This window comes from Diorhabda sublineata, chromosome 8, assembly GCF_026230105.1.
Source record: "Diorhabda sublineata isolate icDioSubl1.1 chromosome 8, icDioSubl1.1, whole genome shotgun sequence".
NCBI lineage: Eukaryota > Metazoa > Arthropoda > Insecta > Coleoptera > Chrysomelidae > Diorhabda > Diorhabda sublineata.
In genome coordinates this window covers 10,180,905-10,200,929 of record NC_079481.1, presented here as the reverse complement: position 1 = coordinate 10,200,929, position 20,025 = coordinate 10,180,905, and the positions used below count along the sequence as shown (strand labels likewise).

Genomic DNA, 20,025 nt, shown 5'->3' with positions numbered 1-20,025 from the left:
TCCTTGTAGGCTTTTATTAAAATTTGAAGCAAATTTTATATTAATTACGAATAAAATTTATTTAATTAGTTCCACAATCATTAAGTAAATAAAAGAATATTATGAGATTGAGATAACCTTCTTCTTTTTCGTGTTTACAGCCTTTTTCTGCGTTGACTCAAACCATGAGTAAGAATTTTGGTTTTAGTGACAGCAAATTCGTAAGAAATTGGGTGCGTTTCGTTTAACGTTTGATGAAATTCACGTTCCCCTCAACGTTTATTGAAATTACTGTTCCATTTAATCGAATTTTTAGGTTAAAGTCAAACCTCGATAATTGTAGATTTACAATATGGCGAATTGACAAAAATGTTCAATCTTTGAATTGCCGTCACTTTGACACACTAAACAAAATGGTCGTAGTACTGATTCCAAATGGAACGTACCCGTTACATACGAGGGAAGATCAATAAGTTCGTGAATTTTTAGAAGAAATTTTTCCAAAAAAATAAAATTTGTCGATATATGAATTTAAATACATTGTGTCGATGTCGAATATCTTACCATCAAGCTACTTTTTATGATCGGAAACTATAAATAGTCACTCGGTGCTAGGTAGGGTCAATAAGGTGGATAAAGGAGACATTTATAGGTTAATTCAGACATTTTTGACATTGAGAAGGTATTTGTGTCCACCCTTGTGTATGTAACAGAAGTTTTTTTCTCATACCCTCATTGAGGTATCGACCATATGAGGTAACATAACCTCTTTGAAGGTAATAAATTTGGATTATAACTTCCATTCCAAAAAAATAATGGTAGCTAAGACATAATTCCATTACAGATCCACCGATTCACCCCAAGAAACTCAGTTTTGTTTTGTTTTTTGGTATATCGTGACGAAACGTCGCCAAACCTAACCTCTATTTGCTTAAATTCAAATTTTGGCAGGAGTTGAATGTAGTGGAATCTCATAGATCCGCCCTCGTAAATACGATTAAGTATGAGGGAAAGGATAAATAAAGCTTCAATAAGTTTTTAATATGTTCAAATTTTATTTTTTTATTTAAATAAAATGAATTTGGGATTGAAATATAAAATTGATTTTTTTTCATTGTTCCAACATCTTCTATTCACATTTTTGTATAGACGGTGGTGGAGTGCTTGAAACAGACTGGGGGTGTTCAATTTTGATATCCAAAAAAACCATTATTCTGTATAAAAAATGTTGGACTGAAATTTTTTCAAACAGAAAAAAAAACGCCACACACACACACACCGATAGTAGGATGTTAGTAATAAGTGATTTTGAAAAAGAAAACGCAAAAAGCTTTGTTATTTGGAACAAGAAATGAAATTTTTGAAAAAAAAATTGTAATCGATACAAAGTTTTTTTAAAACGTTGCTGAATTCCAAAATTGAGTATTTTTGTAAAATAAGTAGGGTTATATTATTATTTTTTTGATAAACTAATTACATTTTAGTACTTTATAAACTAAAAATATTTTTAATTGTAAATGAAATGTCTTTTTAGTCCTATTGACTTGGCTAAATAATCAAAAAACTAACCCGTATCATTCGAATTGTTCTTTTGAATGTTTTTTTGGTTTAGGAACTCAAATGTCGGGTTGAACAAGCGAAAATTTTACAGAAAAACAGTGAAAATCGATAATATCTCGAAATAATACGATATATCTCAAGAAAGCTCCACGAAAACCTACGATCGAAGACATATTTGCAGAAATTCAACATACAACTGCTACCCGATAGTTTTTTTTTTGAAATTCATTACCATTATCGAGATAAATACGACAAACGTTTTTTGTGTGATTTTCACGAATTTTCAGAAAAAATTCCAATTACTGAAGCTAAAAAGTGCAATTGGTAGGGTTCGGAATGATTCTTAGAATATTCAGTTCACCTAATTGGACTATTATTTCAAATTTCAATTATATCTAAACCATATTTCATTTCTTCAAAATATTTTTCGAAAATAAACTGATTTGAGGTTGCTATTTCAAACACTGTACTCGATATGTATAACATTATACTTTATTATTATTTTTTTTTTTAATAGAACACCTTGTATATTCAAAAGTCAGATGAATTTCGATATAACATGTCAAAACAAATTATTTTTTAAATATATTTTTCGGAAATAGAGTAAAAAAATTAATTTTAAGTAAGTTGAAACGTTTTTCAGTGTAACAAAAAAATTTCAAATTTAAACCAAATCTGTTTTATATAGAGATGATACAACCCCAAATCTACATAAACTACCTCTATATATTCATTGAAATTGGAAATAAAAAGCAATATTAAAAAATTTATTAATTAAATTCAATTTTTGTACTTTGGTAACGTAGATAAGTGACACATGATAATTTGTGGAACTAATTTTCATCAATCATTTTTTTTAAATTATTTATTTTTTTTAATAAAAATGTTAATATATATATATATATATATATATACAGTCGAACCCCAATAATTCGAACTGCAAGGGACCGTAGCAAAAGTTCGAATTATCGGAGTTGTGCACATTTACATACATATATGTATGCATTTCGATGCATCTTTCCATTTTATAAATAAATAAATATGTTATGGGTATATAACATGTTTATTTATTTATTTATTTATTTAAAATAATAATTTGTATACGTTTGAAGACTTTTTGGTCCTAAAAAGGACCGATTATTTATCTTAAAATAAAAAAAAATACATATATTTATTTTTTTGTAAAGAAATCAGCTATGCTAGATTGCTTCATGCTGACGATTTTTTCCTTTGAAGCAAATCGAGTGATTCGACAAAATATCGTCGTCTTACCTAGAATCTGAAGATTCGAATTTTTCAATTTTTTTCAACACTAACAGTTCGAATTTTTTAATACATATGTACATACATAATTTATACAAGAAAAATTCGAATTTTTCAATTATTCGAACATCAAAAATTTTAACCCAGAAAATACGAATTTTTTTGATAATTCGAACTTTTGAAGTTCGAATTATCGAGGTTTTTTTACATGTGTTAGTATAGGAATGTCAAGGAACCGACGCAAAAGTTCGAATTAACGAGGAATTCGAATTATCGGAGTTCGACTGTATATATACATAAATTGATATGGAATATGTCTTCGAATGATTCCGATACATTACTAATTTTGACACACACTGTATATACAGTACGTTCGAATGAAGTAAGGGATAACCTAATTGAGAAAAATAAGTGATAATAAAAAATTATAAAACATTATTATATTTATAATTAGCAAGTCTTTTACGTAAATACATAATAAATAAAAAATTCCAATAACATCACAGGTCAACTATGGAAAAAAATTTTTTTTAAAATACTTGTATATGATGTTAATGTGGAAGGAATAGAAAAAAATCCTGTTTACTACATGAAAAAATAAAATAAACACAAAAGTAAAAAAAATCGACAAATAATTCAGAATAGAAAGATGATAACTGAAGATGAAGAGGAAAATTGAAGATCGAAAGAAAATAATGAATTAAATAAAACGAAATTAAGAATAAATTAGTAGTACAGGCAGTAGATGATAAATAAGAAGTTCTATAAAATATAATACGAAGACTATATGGAAAAATAAATATTAAGAGAGAAAAAGTCAAGGAAAACTAGTAGAAACACCCAGAAAGAAAAAATAAATTAAGAATGGAAATAACACAAGAAAAAGAGTGAAAATAAACGATTTATGAAATTGCAGAAATATAGATAGAGTATGAGTAAAAAAAAGTATCAATTATAAACAAAACAAATAGAAAGAGGAGAAGAAATAGTGTAAAAAGATAAAGAAAAAGTTGGAGGAAAAATAAAAATAGGGAACAGAACATTTCTGGCAAAACAAGAAGAATATAAATAATAAATGAAAATAAAAACTGGAGATGTTATGGAAACAAGAAAATATAAAAAGAATGAGCGTAGAGAATAAAATAAATTATTCAAAATGGAGTTGAAAGGTATACAAACACCAGTAGTAGGACAAAGAAGGAAAACAAGAGCACAAGTTGGAACGAAAGCAAAACAAACAAAAAGAATATGATAAGGAGAAGAAATATAACTGAGAGTCTTAGATCCGAAGAAGACTTTTGACACAGTATTAAGAAATAATATGAAAAATATCGAAATAGCAATAAAAGTGATAAAAATCACTTACAAAACAGTAAGATATTAAATATAGTTAAAGATGATTAAATCACTTTGTAATGAAAGAAAAGGAGTAAAACAAGGATAGAGACCAGAAAATATTGGAAAAGATGAAATTAAGGATAAATTATTCAAGTTCTTTGAGTTATTCTTCGGATATATAGTGAAAATAAGACAAGAAATTGGCACAATAGGACTACCAGAAGGCCTATCTGCTTAATAGGCAAAACATAACGAAAAGTCTCAATTCGATACCCAAAAAGATTCCTTAGAGTTATTCTTTGGATATTTTCCATATAATGGAGAAAACTAGATGAAATTAAGGATAAATTCTTCAAGTACTTGTCAAGGATAGAAAAGAAAAAAATTAAGACCATAGAATTTAATAAATTGAATAAAAAAACAAAAAATTTAGGGCAAAATCTTGAAGAAACTGACAGGGATTGAAAATATTGGAAGAAGTGAGTAAGACAGAGTAAAAAGTATCAATCCGATACCCGAAAAGATTCCTTCGGGTTATTCTTTGGATATTTTCCATATAATAGAAAAAACAAAATGAAATTAAGGATAAATTTTTCAAGTACTTGTCAGGGACAGGAAAGAAAAAAATTAATACAAAAGAAAGAAAAAATATGAAAGAAATGGACAGTGACGGAAAATATTGGAAAAATGGAATAAATAGAACAAAAAGTCTCAATTCAACATTTGGAAAAATAATCATTTAAATTTTTTTCATATATTTGACATAAAATATTCAATAAATTAATGAAACAAAAACATTTTAAGGACATAAATTACACAATCGGATATATTTTTAAAACTCCAACAAGGATTTAAAATACCCATACACAAATACCTCGAGGTAAATACAAATCGTACTAATTATTCCATTGTATACAGTACGTCTCACAAAAAAATTAAAAATCATTTCGAAAACTATGGAATCAATAAAATATCAGTAAAAAAACTCTTATATAAATTTTTTGTTGATTTTGTTGACCTGTGTAAATAAATTAGAAAAAAACATTGTAAATATTTAAATCTAATAAAAAAAACAACGCTTATAACATCGATTTTTTTTCCAACATATAAATCGATTCAAGACAATCTTTATATACATAGTCAGTCTTATTAGTTTAGAGTTATCGAATTTTAAAAAAATTTGATACAATATGAAAAATAAAAAAAATAAAAAAACGGTTCTTTTTACAAGATTTTTCAAAAATTATCAACCGTACAAACAGAAAAGTGAAAAAGCACGTTCCGGAACAGGATTTTCATAAATAAATGATGATGCAAATGATTTTTCAAACCGTAACCGAAACATTTGATCCCGGAACAAAAATTATCCAACCGGAAATTCGTGATTTCGTTGATGTTGGACAACTTTTGATTCGAGGAATTTTTTTTGTTCTTCACAATTATTGTTGATGTATTAGTTGATGAATGAGACGCAGTTAGCAAGAAACAGATAATTCTCAACTAACCGGTTGTAGAGTTCGCGACGAACTTTCGCCGTAAATTTGTTAACGACGCAAAGGGTGGAAGCAGTAGCGAAGAGCAAATTATACAAAAGTACGATTTTGAAATTTCCCAACCATTCTATGCTTCCGAAGTCTCCTAATAGATCGAAATTTGTTATACCTAAAAATATAATAAAAAACATTTAGGGGGGACGTATTCTGGTCTGGAAATTCGAATTTTTTTGTTTTTTTAAAGTTTACACACTTAAATGAATTTTTAAAAATTCGCGACTGGTTGACGCGATATCTCAAATTCTACTATCCGATCGATTCCTTTGAAATTTGGAGTCTGCCTTGGATTTTGAAAAATCTCAATTTGGAATATTTTCTAAAAAATTCGAAAAGGCCAAAAAAAAGGGGTAGAAGAAAATTGATATTTTATGTCGATACTATTTTGTGAATTTTTTTATACAATGAAATATGATATATCTCCAAAAAACTCAATAAAAAAACCAAATCATTCAAATTGTTTTTTTGGCATTAGGAACTCAAATTTTTGGTTGTAAATGCGGAAATTTTTTCAGAAAAACTGTTAAAATCGAGAATATCTCGAAAAAATACGAAATTTCGAAAAAAATGATGGAAATTGTTTTTTGGCATTAGTAACTCAAATTTCGGGTAGGAGAAGCGAAGATTTTCTAGAAAAACTGTTAAAATCGAGAATTTCTCGAAAAATACGAAATTTCGAAAAAAGTTTCGTATTAAAATTGTGAATATTGGAAAATATGATATATCTCCAAAAAACTCCAAAAAACTCAATAAAAAAAACACTCCTAATAATTCAAATTGTTTTTTGGCATTAGGAACTAAAATTTCGCATTGGAGAAGTAAAAATTTTCCAGAAAAACAAACTGTTAAAATTTTACCAGTTTATCAAGTCCATCGAGGCGTTCTTGTCGTTGGTAAGGTCAATTTCATTTTTTACCAACTGTATTTATACCAAATATACGAGAAATACTCAGTGTTGTTAATGTTAATAATAAAAATAACAATAAAAAAATACACGTACCTAGAATTTTCGATAATAACGGTAAAGCCGAACTAATAACGACAAGCAAAGCGCAGTTTCCAATAACGAGGCTAAACGGTGTACTTTTAGGCTTCGGTCTAAATTTTTTCATACAAGGGGCGGTATAAAGTCCTATTGACGAAGTAACTATTAAATAAATTATCAATAGTATTTCCAACGAGGCTCCGTATAAACCAAGCTTCGATAAAGAACTTACTCCTAGAGTAAATTGCTAAAAAAAAATTATTATCACCTGATAGGTCATCTTAACACTTTTTTTAACGAAAATATTCAAGGAGCTGAATAATTTCAGTAGAACAACCAGAACGTTGCTCATCTTCGAAGGAAAAACTTCCAGACACGAACAATCAGCACCGTAGACTTCACATATTTCTTGGCGAGCCGCTGCGGGTTTCTGGTAAGGTAAATTTTACCGACAACGTTCGTTTCCGCACTTCATTTAAAATTAACCCACAGCTAACAGCTTTATGAAACAAAATCACGCACTACTTGCTTTTAAAGTTACGTAAATGCGACCGGTATCAAGTGACAAACGGGAAAGTACAGCACTAACATAAGTTATTCAAAAAATAAAGTAAAAAGCGAAAGTACTCGGTTGCCGCTCTTATATATTCATTACCAAAAACGAATTCTGTTGGAAAATCAATCACCAAGACAGCTGAAAATCACCAAAAAATTCCTTTTGGTAAATCCAGAATGTGGAATGGTTCTAGCTACCAGAGATCTATTTTACGATGAATTACTTCTCGTAGAAACTTTTTCTAGGCTCTAGGGTACTCCACCAGCTTTTGGTTCAACCAGCAGGTCCTTTGGTATAATGGAATCCTCTACAAGACCCAGAATCGTCCAATAATCTGTGAATTTCACTCCTTTTGGAAAATCCAGAATGTGGAATGGTACTAGCTACCAGAGATCTATTTCCTGTGCTCCCAGGTGTAGTGTTTTTGTTTTTTACGATGAATTACTTTCCTATAACCAACAATTCACATCAAAATCAGCTGAGCTAGTTCCCTAAAGACCCTCGACTCAATCCAGAGCAATTCGACTTATAGGCGATCCAAAAACTTAAAGACAGCTTAGAGCATAGAAGAAAGATCGCTGATATCTGAGACCACCACGGAAGATGCTCTTTCGAGTTGTCTAGCATAATCCCACCTAGAGCAGTTTTTGTAAGACCTACACCTGCAGAACGTCAATTTATCGAGATTCCTTTTTGTGGAGAAGTGCAAGCCTTTGGAATCGTCTACCAGGACACGTTTTTCCCGAGCACTAAAACCTACAGATGTTCCAGATAAATTTCCGCGGGATTTTCTTGTTCTCGGTTAAAAATACTCAATAATTTGTTTGTAGAATGATATTTAGACTTACCTTTGAGCTAATGGGTAAAGCTTTGATCCCTATAAGTAGCGATAAAGTGTTTTGTACTACCAGAAGAACCGCTATAACGGTTAAACCGAGAAGAAGTAACATTGCAACGGGATAAACGACGTTCCTTCTAAAAGAAGACGTCTGCCTTTGTTTATCTGGAAAACAACATCGGAAAATCTCCAAAAAGAAACAATTACATCAAAATTTACCCAATACGCTTCTCCTATTCTCAATTTCTTTCAGTCTTTTACCCAAACCAAATTGTAACTCTCCGTTTTTTAATCTTAATAAGTTAGTTGGTAATTCGTAATCGATGTCCTTTATCGGTACTTCCGATTCCAACGCCATCGGAGCAGGATCAACGTACGATTTGCCAGTCTTTTGAGCTTGTTTGAATCTCCTACGTAGAGATTCTTCTTCTAAGGCGCAAGCGAAATATTCTTCGTTGAGATCTCGAAGGAACTGAGGTTTGACGAGAAACTGACCGACAACATCGAACAGTCTCACGAAACCAAGAGGGGTGCACACTACGTGAAACAATCATTATATTAGTAAGAAAACGAGTTTTGATTGGTCAAACAAACTTTTTTACAGAAAAACACACTTGTGAGAGAAAAAATCGACCCCCGCAATCATCGACTAACCTTACCCACCACCATCAGTTAACCATCGAACGTCAACCGCAGATGAACCTCCTGAAGCGGTCACTCCATTGCGATAAGGCCAGAGTCAGCAAGAAGTGGCCAGTCTGATGCTTCCGGAGTTTAGATTCGTTACCAAAAGACTGGTTACTTTCAATGAACACGCGGTTCCGGAAGAAAAAGAACACACCTCGATAGAAATGATCGATTCACTGATGTCCAGGTCCAACAAGACTTGAAGCAGCTAACCTCGAGTCGAAAAGACCAGCTACAAGCCCCAAATCAACCCCAGTACAGTTTACTTTCAAGGAAAATGCCTTTATAAGATGAAATTAAGAGAAAAGTTTGGACCTGGAATCTTGCACCAGTCATGAAATCGGACCCCAAAACGACGCTTACTGAAGAATGAGATCAAGATGAAGTAAAAAAAAATTACTTGATCAAAGAAAAAGCGATGGGACACTGTTATTAGGGCCAGGGGAGGGAACACCGAATATTGATAAGTTAATTTGGAATGAATTATTATTTTGACAATACACTCATACAAATTTTTAGCTAGAGATCTTTGCATTGCGAGCGAGTCGATTTTTTTGCTCACGAGCGTTTATAAAGGGAAATCATAGCTCACCTAATAACATCAATACCCCAAAAAAAGATATACAGGAATACAAAAATGGCAAATAATAAGTCCAGAAACCTAAAAAATAAGGACCTATCAAGATTTTTCCTATTGGAGATGTTTAATTAGAAATAAATAATAAAATAAAAAACGTATTATCTAATATTTAATACTACATCACACTAAAACACTGTTTGGTCCTTTGTCCACGAGACAGGGTGAGTGAGGATGTAGTAAACAATATAAATACGAGGATTGCAACAAGTTTTAAGATATGGCAACTCTTATGTTGATGTGTCAAATCTGACATTGCCACTATGACGTTTGACATATTGACGTGTTGTCATACGAGTGCTATCTGAATTGTTCAGTCTCGGTCATCGTGCGACGATTTTCAATACCTTGCGAGGTACATTTAACCAATAAATAAGCTCGCTTCGAGTGTTGGTGAAGAAGCGCAATATCGAATCACCGGGTTTCGTTGGTTTTCCGAATTCAATCGTGATCGCACTTCTATACAAAATGAATTTCGTGATAGGAATGGCGATCTGAAATCGATTAATCGAATCCACGAACCAAATAAATCGAATTTTTTAAAACGATATGTTGTATTGAATCGATTTAGTGGATCGATATTGGAAATCGACGTGCCTATCAACTCGCTTCGACATTTGGTGATGAAGCGCCATCTCGAGTCACCGTTTTCCGAATTTAATCGTGGTCGCACTTCGTTACAGGATGAATTTGATGAGGATCGTCCAAAATCGGCTGTTGTTGAGATTAGGGCATGATTGGGTCCCCACTCGCATGAACATTTGGCTGCCAAAAAGATATATTCGCGTTGACAGGCTACGAATTCTGGATCTGGTCAAATCCAACAAAAGCACGAAGGACTTCGGACCAAATGGTGGTCGCCTAATACCTGGACATGCAGCCACCGTTCCATTAGAGTCACGTGGAACTGTCAATTCTGAATTCTACACCAAAATTTGTTCGCCAGAATCAGGGGAACCAACCGCAGATCAAAAATAAATCGCGAGTTCAACGTTTTTTTACACCTGAAGAAGCGGTTGATGCGTTCAAATCGCGTGTTTTGGAGGCGGCTCAATCGAAATCGACGATTGGTTCAAACTATATCCAATTATAAATATGTGTTTATCTCGAAATTCAAGTAGCAAACCTCGTAATCAATTAATTTAACACCCACTATTTTAAATCGCTAGATATATTGCAAAATGTTGTCAGTAAAATGAACGGATTGAACAAAGTCATCTTTTAAGACGCGTGTCAATCATTTTCTTCTTCTGTATCTATCGCCTCGACCGTGGGATCAATCAGTTTTTGGTACGATGGAAAATAGAAAAAAATTACTTACTTAAAATAGTTTGAATGCTCGATTTGTCTTTATCTATAAGCGCAGCTATCACATAAGTCATTCCTAATACGACTAGCCCTAATAAAGTGAGGACGGTGAAAGTTTCGTAAACTCTAGCCATCAATCCTTTACGATGACCGAAAAATCCTTCGGATTCGATGAATAGGTAAGCGAAGGGTAAAGCAATAAATAAAGAGAGATTTGAAAATAGAAAAACGTAATTCCATAGACCTAAAATAAATAAAACAACGAGTATTTTAACATCGATATATTCGACCCGCGTTTCGGCCATTTTGACATAAACTCGTCAGTTGACATCACTGGCGAATGAGTTCTGTCAAAATTTATACGCGTGTGTTCAAATGGAATCCTGGTAACGTGAAAATGCGATTGAATCCGTATCGAAAGAAAATCAAAGATAAAACTTCGTATTGGTAGAAAAAAAAATTTCAACCCTTTCAATTACGCTTTAATTAATATTAACGTCATTTACTAAGTCATATTCAACTATTTTGAACCATACAGAACGGTCCTCGTATAATAACAGCTAGGTTAAATAAATCATCAAAATTATTTATTGTATTATTATTGTAATTAGAAAATAATAAGGTTATCGTTTCGTATCTGCCCGAAAATTCAAGAATTCTATGAATTGCGATGTTTTTATCTTTTCTGTCGTTCAGTGTAATTAACATATCCGGTGAAAAACGAATACAATTATCGGTAAAATCAGCAGAGGAAGCTCGATAAATGGATTCTGCGATTTCGAAAACGCCAAATTAGCGTGTTTATGATTTATCTTATACGAAAGTATTTAGTTTTACCAATCAATGTATCGGTTGACTCTCTGTTCGATTTTTTTAAATAGATTTATGAAATAAACGAAATTTCTCATTTTGGGGGTCTATTTTTGGAGTTTGGCTTGCGAGGGTTGAAATATATAGTAAGAAAAAAGTCAAAAATAATTATTATTCACGTTCATTCACCTTTTATTTATATTCAAATCGGAAAATGTTTTTCCGAAGAACGAATCCATGTTTTTGTAAAGTTAGGTTAGGTTTACTTTAATTTCGATTAGGTTATGTTCCAACAATTACCCGAAAACTCAATAAAAAAATATTTTTCTATGAATTGCGATGTTTTTATAGTTTGTCGTTCAGTGTAATTAACAAATCCGGTGAAAAACGAGTCCAGTTATCGGTAAACCTGCAGTAGGAGCTCGATAAATGGATTCCGCGATTTCGAAAACACCAATAGCGAATTTAATACGATTCAGAAGTATTTTCAGTAATGGTTATAGAAGATGTAATTTGTTTTGAAAATCAAATGATATTGTAATTTACTGTTTAAACAATCGATAATTTAATCTGGTGTAGAATGTTTACAACAATTGATAATTAACTCGAAAAATATTTACAATTTTGATATTTCTTTTGTATCAAATCGGATTCAGTGGTTAAAAATAAAACTATATAAACAAAAATCTTATCGAAATGGTTTGTAAACAGGACAAAGAAACAGAAAAATTAATTTTATTGATACTATTGCATCTAAAAGCCATCAACCAAAGTCAAATATTGTTACGAATTCGTCCACGATATGGATCGTGAAGCCTGCCCTGTTCAATTATGATAAAAGAATCTAAAGTTTGGCGGATGCAGCAGTTCTCCGAAAGTTTTTTTGGTTTTTATTATAGAGGCGATTTGTTTACATCGTTTCAATATAATCAATTTCTAGGACGACATTATTATTCAATTGTTAACTTTTTAGAACCGAATTATCGAGAAATTCTTTTTGTATAACTACTCGCTAGTTTATTCAGCAGTAAATAATTAAATGTCATAGTAAACAGACCGAAATAGTAACAAATAACCGATGAATTTAAATAAATTATATTTAGTTAGTGAATAGTTAAGTAAAATAGTGGGTAGTTTAGTGTTTAGTGCGTCTAAATGAATAAGAAAAACATTAAATTGGTGTCAGGTATGGGGTATTATAGATAAATAGTCACTAAAACATGGTTAAGAGTCGGATAGTGTCAATTTTTAGGGTTTGAGTTTAGAGGGAAAAGATATTTAATAAAAAAAAGTTAAAAATGATCATTATTCGCGTTTATTCAATTTTTATTTATATTTAATTGTTGTTAAATTTCACGTGAAACAAGTGTACGGGAATGAATGTTTTGTGTTTTTGAGTGATTAGAGCGTTTTCAAGATGACCGAGAAGATATTGAAGATGTTTCACGTTCGAGGCGCCCTTCCACGTCGAAAACGGATGAAAATCTTGTTACGAACTCGTTCACAACATGGACCGTGAAGCCGGTCCTGTTCAATTATGATAAAAGAATCTAAAATTTGGCATATGCGGCAGTTCTCCGAAAGGCCTTTTTAATTAATCGTTTACTTTCTAGAACCGAATTATCAAGAATTTTTTTTTATATAAATTGTCGCTTGTTTATTAAATAACCGGCGAATTTGAATAAATTATATAAGTTAGTAGATACTTAAGTGAAATAGTGGATAGTTTAGTGCGACTAAATGAATAAGAAAAACATTCGTTGGTGTCAGGTATGAGGTATTATAGGGATTAAAACATGGTTAAAAGACTATATGACCTGAAAATGTAGAATTGGAGAATCGCCAGTAGGAAACGTCGGATAGAAAGAATGAATTTGTAGAAAGACTCAAAGTGACGGCTTTGGTTCAAAGACGAATCTTCCGCCTTGATTTCGTCTCTAATATCGAACAGGATTAGCTTCACGGTCCGTGTCGTGGACGAATTCGTATGTTAAGTATTCGTGCTGAATAGAAATCGAGAAATATAGTGTTCGGGAAAACACACAAGAAAAGTGAAACAAATCTGCATTAAATGTACAAAATTTGCGTTTTGAGTTAAATTTTGTTGTTAGATACAATTGTAATCTCGACTGTGAATCACGGCGGAGGCTCGATGATGGTTTGGAGTTCTTATTGTTTTGTGTATAGGGTGGGCAAAAACTTTTAACCGACAAGCTTCATACACCATTTAGTTTGTTTCCGGTGCTCCATTTTTGAAATAAATGTCGAAATTTTGAATTTATTTGATGGAAAATGATATTTTTGATGACGTACCTTGGATAAGTGACGAATTTAACCATTTTATATAATAACTGTTGGGATAATTTACCAATACTTCATTTGAAACGATCGATATTGGCAATAAGAGTACCGCCAATATAGATACGGCCAAAGAGAAAGAACACAACCACGTACTGATCCTGTATACGGTAATTTCATCTTCGTCGGTACTAAAATAATCTTCTCTGCCTTTACGCTTGAATCTACATAGCGTCGCGAAACTCAACAGGTAGAGGAGGATGAAGAGTAAAAGGAAAATCTGCAACAAAAAAAAATTTATTAGCGTTTTTTCTAGCCTCCGATAGGCTTTAAATAAAACACAAGTTCATATAAAACAAAAATTTTATTGGTAAACTTTTCGACATAATCAGAGACATTTGACATATCTGTGGACAAGCTTGTCAATACCTTCTTCAAAGAGTACAAGACAGACCTTGAAACTTATGGAAATGCCGTAGACGAAGCAGTAATGGTGCATATTTAACCATTATGTTAACTCGTTGAACCGGGTCATCTGAAACGACACGTGGCGTGGCTGTAGCACAACGCCGACTGAAGCCTGAATCTTCGCAGTCGCCTACAGCGCATGCTCGCTTTCTTCTGCCCGTGTAGCGTCTGCACCTATACCTACTCGATTTTTTGTACAAGACTCTACATCTTATTGTCCTGTTTCCAAAATACGTAGACGCCTCCCAAAAGGATACTATTTTGGGGTTGTTTTGTGCCGCTTCCATGGCTTGCTCGCAGAATGTGGCCATCGTCTCAAAGGGGCAGTGACCTGTTAGAAGATGGACTACCAGTTTCATATCGTTTCTGGAGAAGTTTTTGGTTGATATAACTATGAATGTTTCGGATTGTCTTAAACCTGAAGTCTTTCAGACTTCATTTGATTATTTAGCGATCCGTTAAGTTCATTCTGAGCACACTGTTTACACCACCACTTCACCAACACTTGAGTTGTGTTGGTGTAGTTAGAGAAAGTCCAACATCGTTCAGTTCATGTGGCATCTCAAGAGGCGTGAATATGGGACGAGATCTGCTATGGAGCGAATGCTCGCTGTTTGGATTGAGGATACGAATAAAAAAGATGCTCCAATGAGGTAAGACATCATAAGTGCTGAAGCAATAAGTTCTTCTGCTCCATTTTACGTTGCCAGCAACTGCTGGTGTGAAAAATTGAAAAGACGATTGAATTTGCAACATTCGTATAACTGGCTAAGCAGCAAGCGTAGATACAGCAACCGCGTCCGAATTTTCTACCCAGTTTTACAATTAGATATTGGGAAACCTGCTTATTTAGTCTTCAAAGTAGAGGAAACAGGTTTTTATTGGAAAAAGATGCCTGAACTTTTATTTCCATTAAAATGACCTCCCAAACCATCCGGGAAGTTCTTTTATGTGAAATTGGGCGAGTTTTTTTCCAGGTCTTCTGTAGACTCGTCCTCTTCGATTGTCCATCCAGGAAGCTCCTCCAAAAGCTACGTTTTCTTTTATGTAAATTTTTGCTCCAGGTCTTCTAAGGACTCGTTCTCTTCTATCGCCCTTCGTCAGTCCGTGTTCTCTTATAAATCGCAGACGGATTGCTTGGTGACATAGGATTAACTTGGAACCAGTAGTTGGCCTTTTTGGCTCAACTTTAACTACCTTGAGTCTTCTTCTGACTTTCCAGCGTTTCTCTGAACACTTTTTGTACTTGAACACCAGTGAGGGACCGATTTTCCAGCGATGTTCTGACAATGATGCTTGGATGTGTATTTTTTGTCTTTTGGTGACGACTGAAAACACCAGACTGGTTCATGTTCAGCACACTGGCTACTTCTCACCGACTCTGGTCTTGTTGCAGTAGGATGACCGTTTGAGCAACTTACTGTGTTGATTTTCAGGTAGAATTCTTGTTTATTGTTAACAGAGATGTGGATTGAAGCGAAATGATAGTCGTGGGTCACGTAGATAGATAGATTTTATAAGGGTAAGTTACCCCTATTATAAACAAGCATACAAATGGTAATTACATCATTTCGAAGCTAAAGTCATTAACTTTAAGATTTTACTAAGAAAAATCCAATTTCGTAATTATTTCTTTTGTCATTGTCTTGTGATTGCCAATTCGATGTTTTTGCTCACGCTCCAATGTAAATAACGTTTAGAACCGTAAGTTATTTTGTGCTAATAAACAAACAAACGCAAAATAACAGTAAATCACTTTCTTTTTAATGTAGTAGGATGCGTCCATCCGCTTGGAAATATTGAACAATGAAAATAAATTACAAAGGAATTTAGGTGTGTCACTTTGTCATCAAGTCAACGTATTTGACAAACCACTCCTCCCATACGAAACTAATTGATGTTATTTGAATTTCCACGATGCGTAACGCTTATGGAATGGGATCGTATACGAAATTACGTATACGATAAAAAAATTTCCAACGAAATATCTAGATATAAAAATAGAGAAACCACAACTTAACATCACGTACTGCACATGTTTGTGGGCCTACAGCAACGGCCTTGTTGGTCCCAGAAGTACCTGACCTGACCTAGAGATGGCACTAGAAGTTTGAAGACACCATTTTGTTTAATATCAGGCAAAAAATGTTGATCCATCAAGACAATATACCAGCTCGCTACCTCATACACCCTAATCGCCAGGTTTAGCCCCCTCGGACTGGTTGGTCAAATATTTTCCAACAATGAAGCGTTGATGTCGACGGTTAATGGTTATTTTGAGAAGTTTGACGATTTTTTTCCAAAATTTTTTCGCTTTTTTTTGTTGGGTCAAATACTTCTGGGACAATTCTCGTTCATGAGCCAAAGATGGCCGTTAAACCGTCCAAAACGAACCGCTGGAAGGATGAAACCAGCATTAGTATTGGAACTGTAGAATCTATCGTCGAAAAACACCTTCAATATTGGGAAATAAGGTTCCCAAACTGTTGAATGCAATAAGAGACGGTTTATTAACCTAAATTTTTACTACAGACGAAACTTGGTTACACTATTACACTCCCGAGTAAAAGATGTGGTCTCAATAGTGGGGGCGTCAGTCGAAGCGAAAATAACCAGGCCCGCGATGAGAAGTACTTTACGTAATTAATACACCCTATTCGCCAGATTTAGTCCCCTCGGATTATTTGAAGACTTGAAAATTACGTTCAAAAATAAATAATTTTTTTTTTCAAAATTCTTCTGTTTTCTATGTTGTGACAGGTACGACGACATTTTGTGAATCCCAGAAACAAGTAAATCCTCCCCCTCCCCCAAAATGATAAAATTGCATCCTGTAGTTTGATTTAACATAAAATAAATTTTTTTTAAGTAAATAGTTACAATTTGACTGAAGGGTGGGAAAAATCCGGTCATGTTATGATAAAAAAACATTGGATGGAGGCGACTAATAGGAGAAATATTTTCGGTCATTTTAAAACATTTCCTTCCGGTATAAACCGACATTTCGCGTTTTCGATCGTTGTCTGGCCTAGATCGATTATTAAATTTTTAAAAACAAACTGTCCCTCGTAGACGAAATCGTTTTATTTATATTTACCCACTGTTTGACCTTGCTTTCCGCTAGCGAAAGTAAACACAACAATTTAAAATAGCTGCGAGCCAGATAACAATAAAATTCGTTTTAAATTGAACCACGACAATAATTTTATTCAATTCAAATATTTATAATACAAGCTTGTTATCAGTAGTTTTTATTTAAATTGTAAATATTTTGAGATCATGATCAACTAGATGTCTTAGTTGCATTCAGATATATACAACCTGCCATTGGTAATGAATTAATAGTCTTATCTCACTTGATTTGCATCAGAGAAGAAGTAAAAACGTCCTTCTATGATGTGGGTTTCAAAAAGTTGATTCTTCAAATGAATTTTCAAAATTTCTACAATACTTGATCCAAAAATTGTTAGCATCTAGTTTTGGAACTAACTATAAGCTGCAACTTCTTAATATCTTACTTATAGGGCTGAATCAGGAAGTATCTGATGAGGAATTAATCTAACAGAAACTGAAAAGTTAAGGAAAGGTCGAAATGTGCTTACAAGAATGCACAAAAAAAGTTTTAGATAAAAATTCTGTAGGAGTCAAGACCAAAGTAAATTTAAGTCATTACTGATAATCAAATTCAATATACTTAAACTTTAAAACTCAAAAAGAGAGATGCAGATGTAGGAGTCAAAACCATAGCTAATTTAAATCAGTACTGAAACTTAAATTCAATTTATCTGAACTTTGGTACTCAAAAAGGAAGATGCAGATACAAAAATAAACCTTCGAATGTCACATTTCTTTCCTTTTGTCACTATATTTCAAAAGAAAAAGAAATCATACCCTCTCAGAATGAATTTTCACACAGTTAGATCCAAAAAACTCTTAGGATCAAGATTTGGAGACAAAGACAAGTCATAACTTCTTATTATCTCCCTTATAGGGATGAATCAGGAAGTATCTGATGAGGAATGAGTCTAACGGAAACTGAAAAGTGAAGGGAAGGTTGAAATTTACAGGAATGCACAAAAAAAGTTTTAGATGAAAATCCTCTAGGAATCAAGACCAAAGTTAATTAAGTCAGTACTGAAACTTAAATTCAATTTATTTGAACTTTGGAACTCAAAAAGGGAGATGCAGATGTTTAAAACAGCCAAATAAACCTTAGAATGTCACATTCCTTCCCTTTTGTCACTATATTTCAAAAAAAAAGATACCTCTTGGAATGAATTTTTAAAATGTTCACACAGTTAGATCCAAAATAGTGTTAGGTCCAAGATTTAGAGGCAGAGACCAGTTATAACTTCTTATTATCTCCCTTATAGGGCTGGATTAGGAAGAACCTGATGAGGAATAAGTCCTTATAGGGCTTCATCAGGAAGTATATCATGAGAAACAAGTCCTTGTAGGGTTTCATCAGAAATTATACTAAGAAAAATAAGTCCAATAGAAAATGAAGAGTGAAGACGGTCGATATTTCATTATAGGAATGCACAAAAAACAGTATGAATACTGAAGTTGACTTCATTTGAGCCCTGAAACTCTTGGAAAATAAATAACCTTTAAATGTTTACATTTTTTCCTCTTGTCAATACTTTCACATTTTTTTTTTTCAGTTTATAAAAACTAGAATTATTTCGATAAACGGAAAATTGAAATAAATCTGTTGCTACGTAATTATGTAAAGATAAGCTATTAAATGAGATAAAACTAATCATCTCATTTTCTACTAAAAAAACAGGCGTTTAATAACACTTTTAAACACTCGTAATTAATTAATTACAAGTAAAATAGTCAATTTAATTTGATAACAAGTCAATTGCTCAATTGAAAAAACGTATTTTTATTTATTTTTTATAATATAATGAACACAATTTCTATAGTTACTGTATGATACTCTGAACACGTATTTTATTAAATATTTTATAGTTCTAATAATTAAAAAATTAAAAGATACAAAGTATGAAAATACTATAAAATTTTGGGCACGTCAAAGATAAAAATTGGACTTTTGTACACAATTAAAAATCGTTATTTTACTTACAATTTGCTCTCTAACGTTATTATGAAAAATTTGTTCGTTAATATCTGATTCATCTTCATATTCTTCCATTATTTTTCACCTATCTGTGAAAATTGGTCCTTTTAACTCAAGTTCAATCATTTTTATAGGTTTTCACGCGAACACATTTAGTTACATAAGGTTTAACATATTTGAAACAAAAATTTTGTAAAATTTTTTTAAAGCTCCACTCAACGCTGACAGATGTTCACATAACTTTAGAACTTTTAATGAATTCGAGAGATCATGAGAAAATATCCAATCAAAACAATAAACGTCAGTGTCAACTTTCAGTTCTGCTTCTTCAGAGTTATCGTTGCCTTTTATGTAGACGATGTACAACAAAGTTTTAGACAACCAACTCTGCTCTGTATTAGTGTACACTGATAGATATTCTATAACATTGACTTCAAAACGCGCAGAGGTGTACTGAAAACAATATTGACAACATCAAACTTCAAAAATGACTAAACTGGAAGAAATATTTAATCTAATTTTTGGAAAACGCACAATTGGTGGAGACAAAATAAAAACAAACGCCTTTTGGGGCAGATTTAGAAAATTGGGCAGTAAATAGTGAAAAATGAATAAACGTAGAAACCACTAAATCCTCTCAAAATCCCCAACAGAAAATTTTA

At 32.5% G+C, this 20,025-nt stretch overlaps 1 protein-coding gene across 2 annotated transcripts; it reads right to left on the bottom strand.

Annotated features, from left to right (window-relative positions):
• Positions 1–1,014: 1,014 nt before the first annotated feature.
• LOC130447703 (protein Lilipod) lies at positions 1,015–19,672 on the bottom strand. 2 transcript variants are annotated; one of them, XM_056784665.1, is made up of 9 exons: positions 19,370–19,672; positions 13,825–14,089; positions 10,715–10,945; positions 9,349–9,417; positions 8,289–8,606; positions 8,080–8,234; positions 6,691–6,922; positions 5,646–5,802; positions 1,015–1,193 (listed from the first exon to the last, which is right to left on the bottom strand). In XM_056784665.1, the coding sequence occupies exons 1-9, from the start codon at positions 19,436–19,438 to the stop codon at positions 1,109–1,111; spliced, it is 1,581 nt and encodes a 526-aa protein (XP_056640643.1). In that variant the 5' UTR covers positions 19,439–19,672; the 3' UTR covers positions 1,015–1,108. The 2 variants fall into 2 exon arrangements, with proteins under 2 accessions (XP_056640643.1, XP_056640644.1); XM_056784666.1 differs by lacking the exon at positions 1,015–1,193 and having other exon boundaries at positions 3,228–5,802; positions 19,370–19,669.
• Positions 19,673–20,025: the final 353 nt, after the last annotated feature.

Bases quoted from the DNA above. Each gene is read 5' to 3' on its own strand.
- LOC130447703 (XM_056784665.1), bottom strand. From the start codon at position 19,438: ATGGAAGAATATGAAGATGAATCAGATATTAACGAACAAATTTTTCAT. The intron at 6,923-8,079 runs GTAAGTCTAAAT...ATTTTTTTTTAG, and splicing joins CTTTACCCATTAGCTCAAAG to CAATTTACTCTAGGAGTAAG. The intron at 1,194-5,645 runs GTTAGTTGAGAA...TTTTTTATACAG, and splicing joins CGTCGCGAACTCTACAACCG to AATAATGGTTTTTTTGGATA.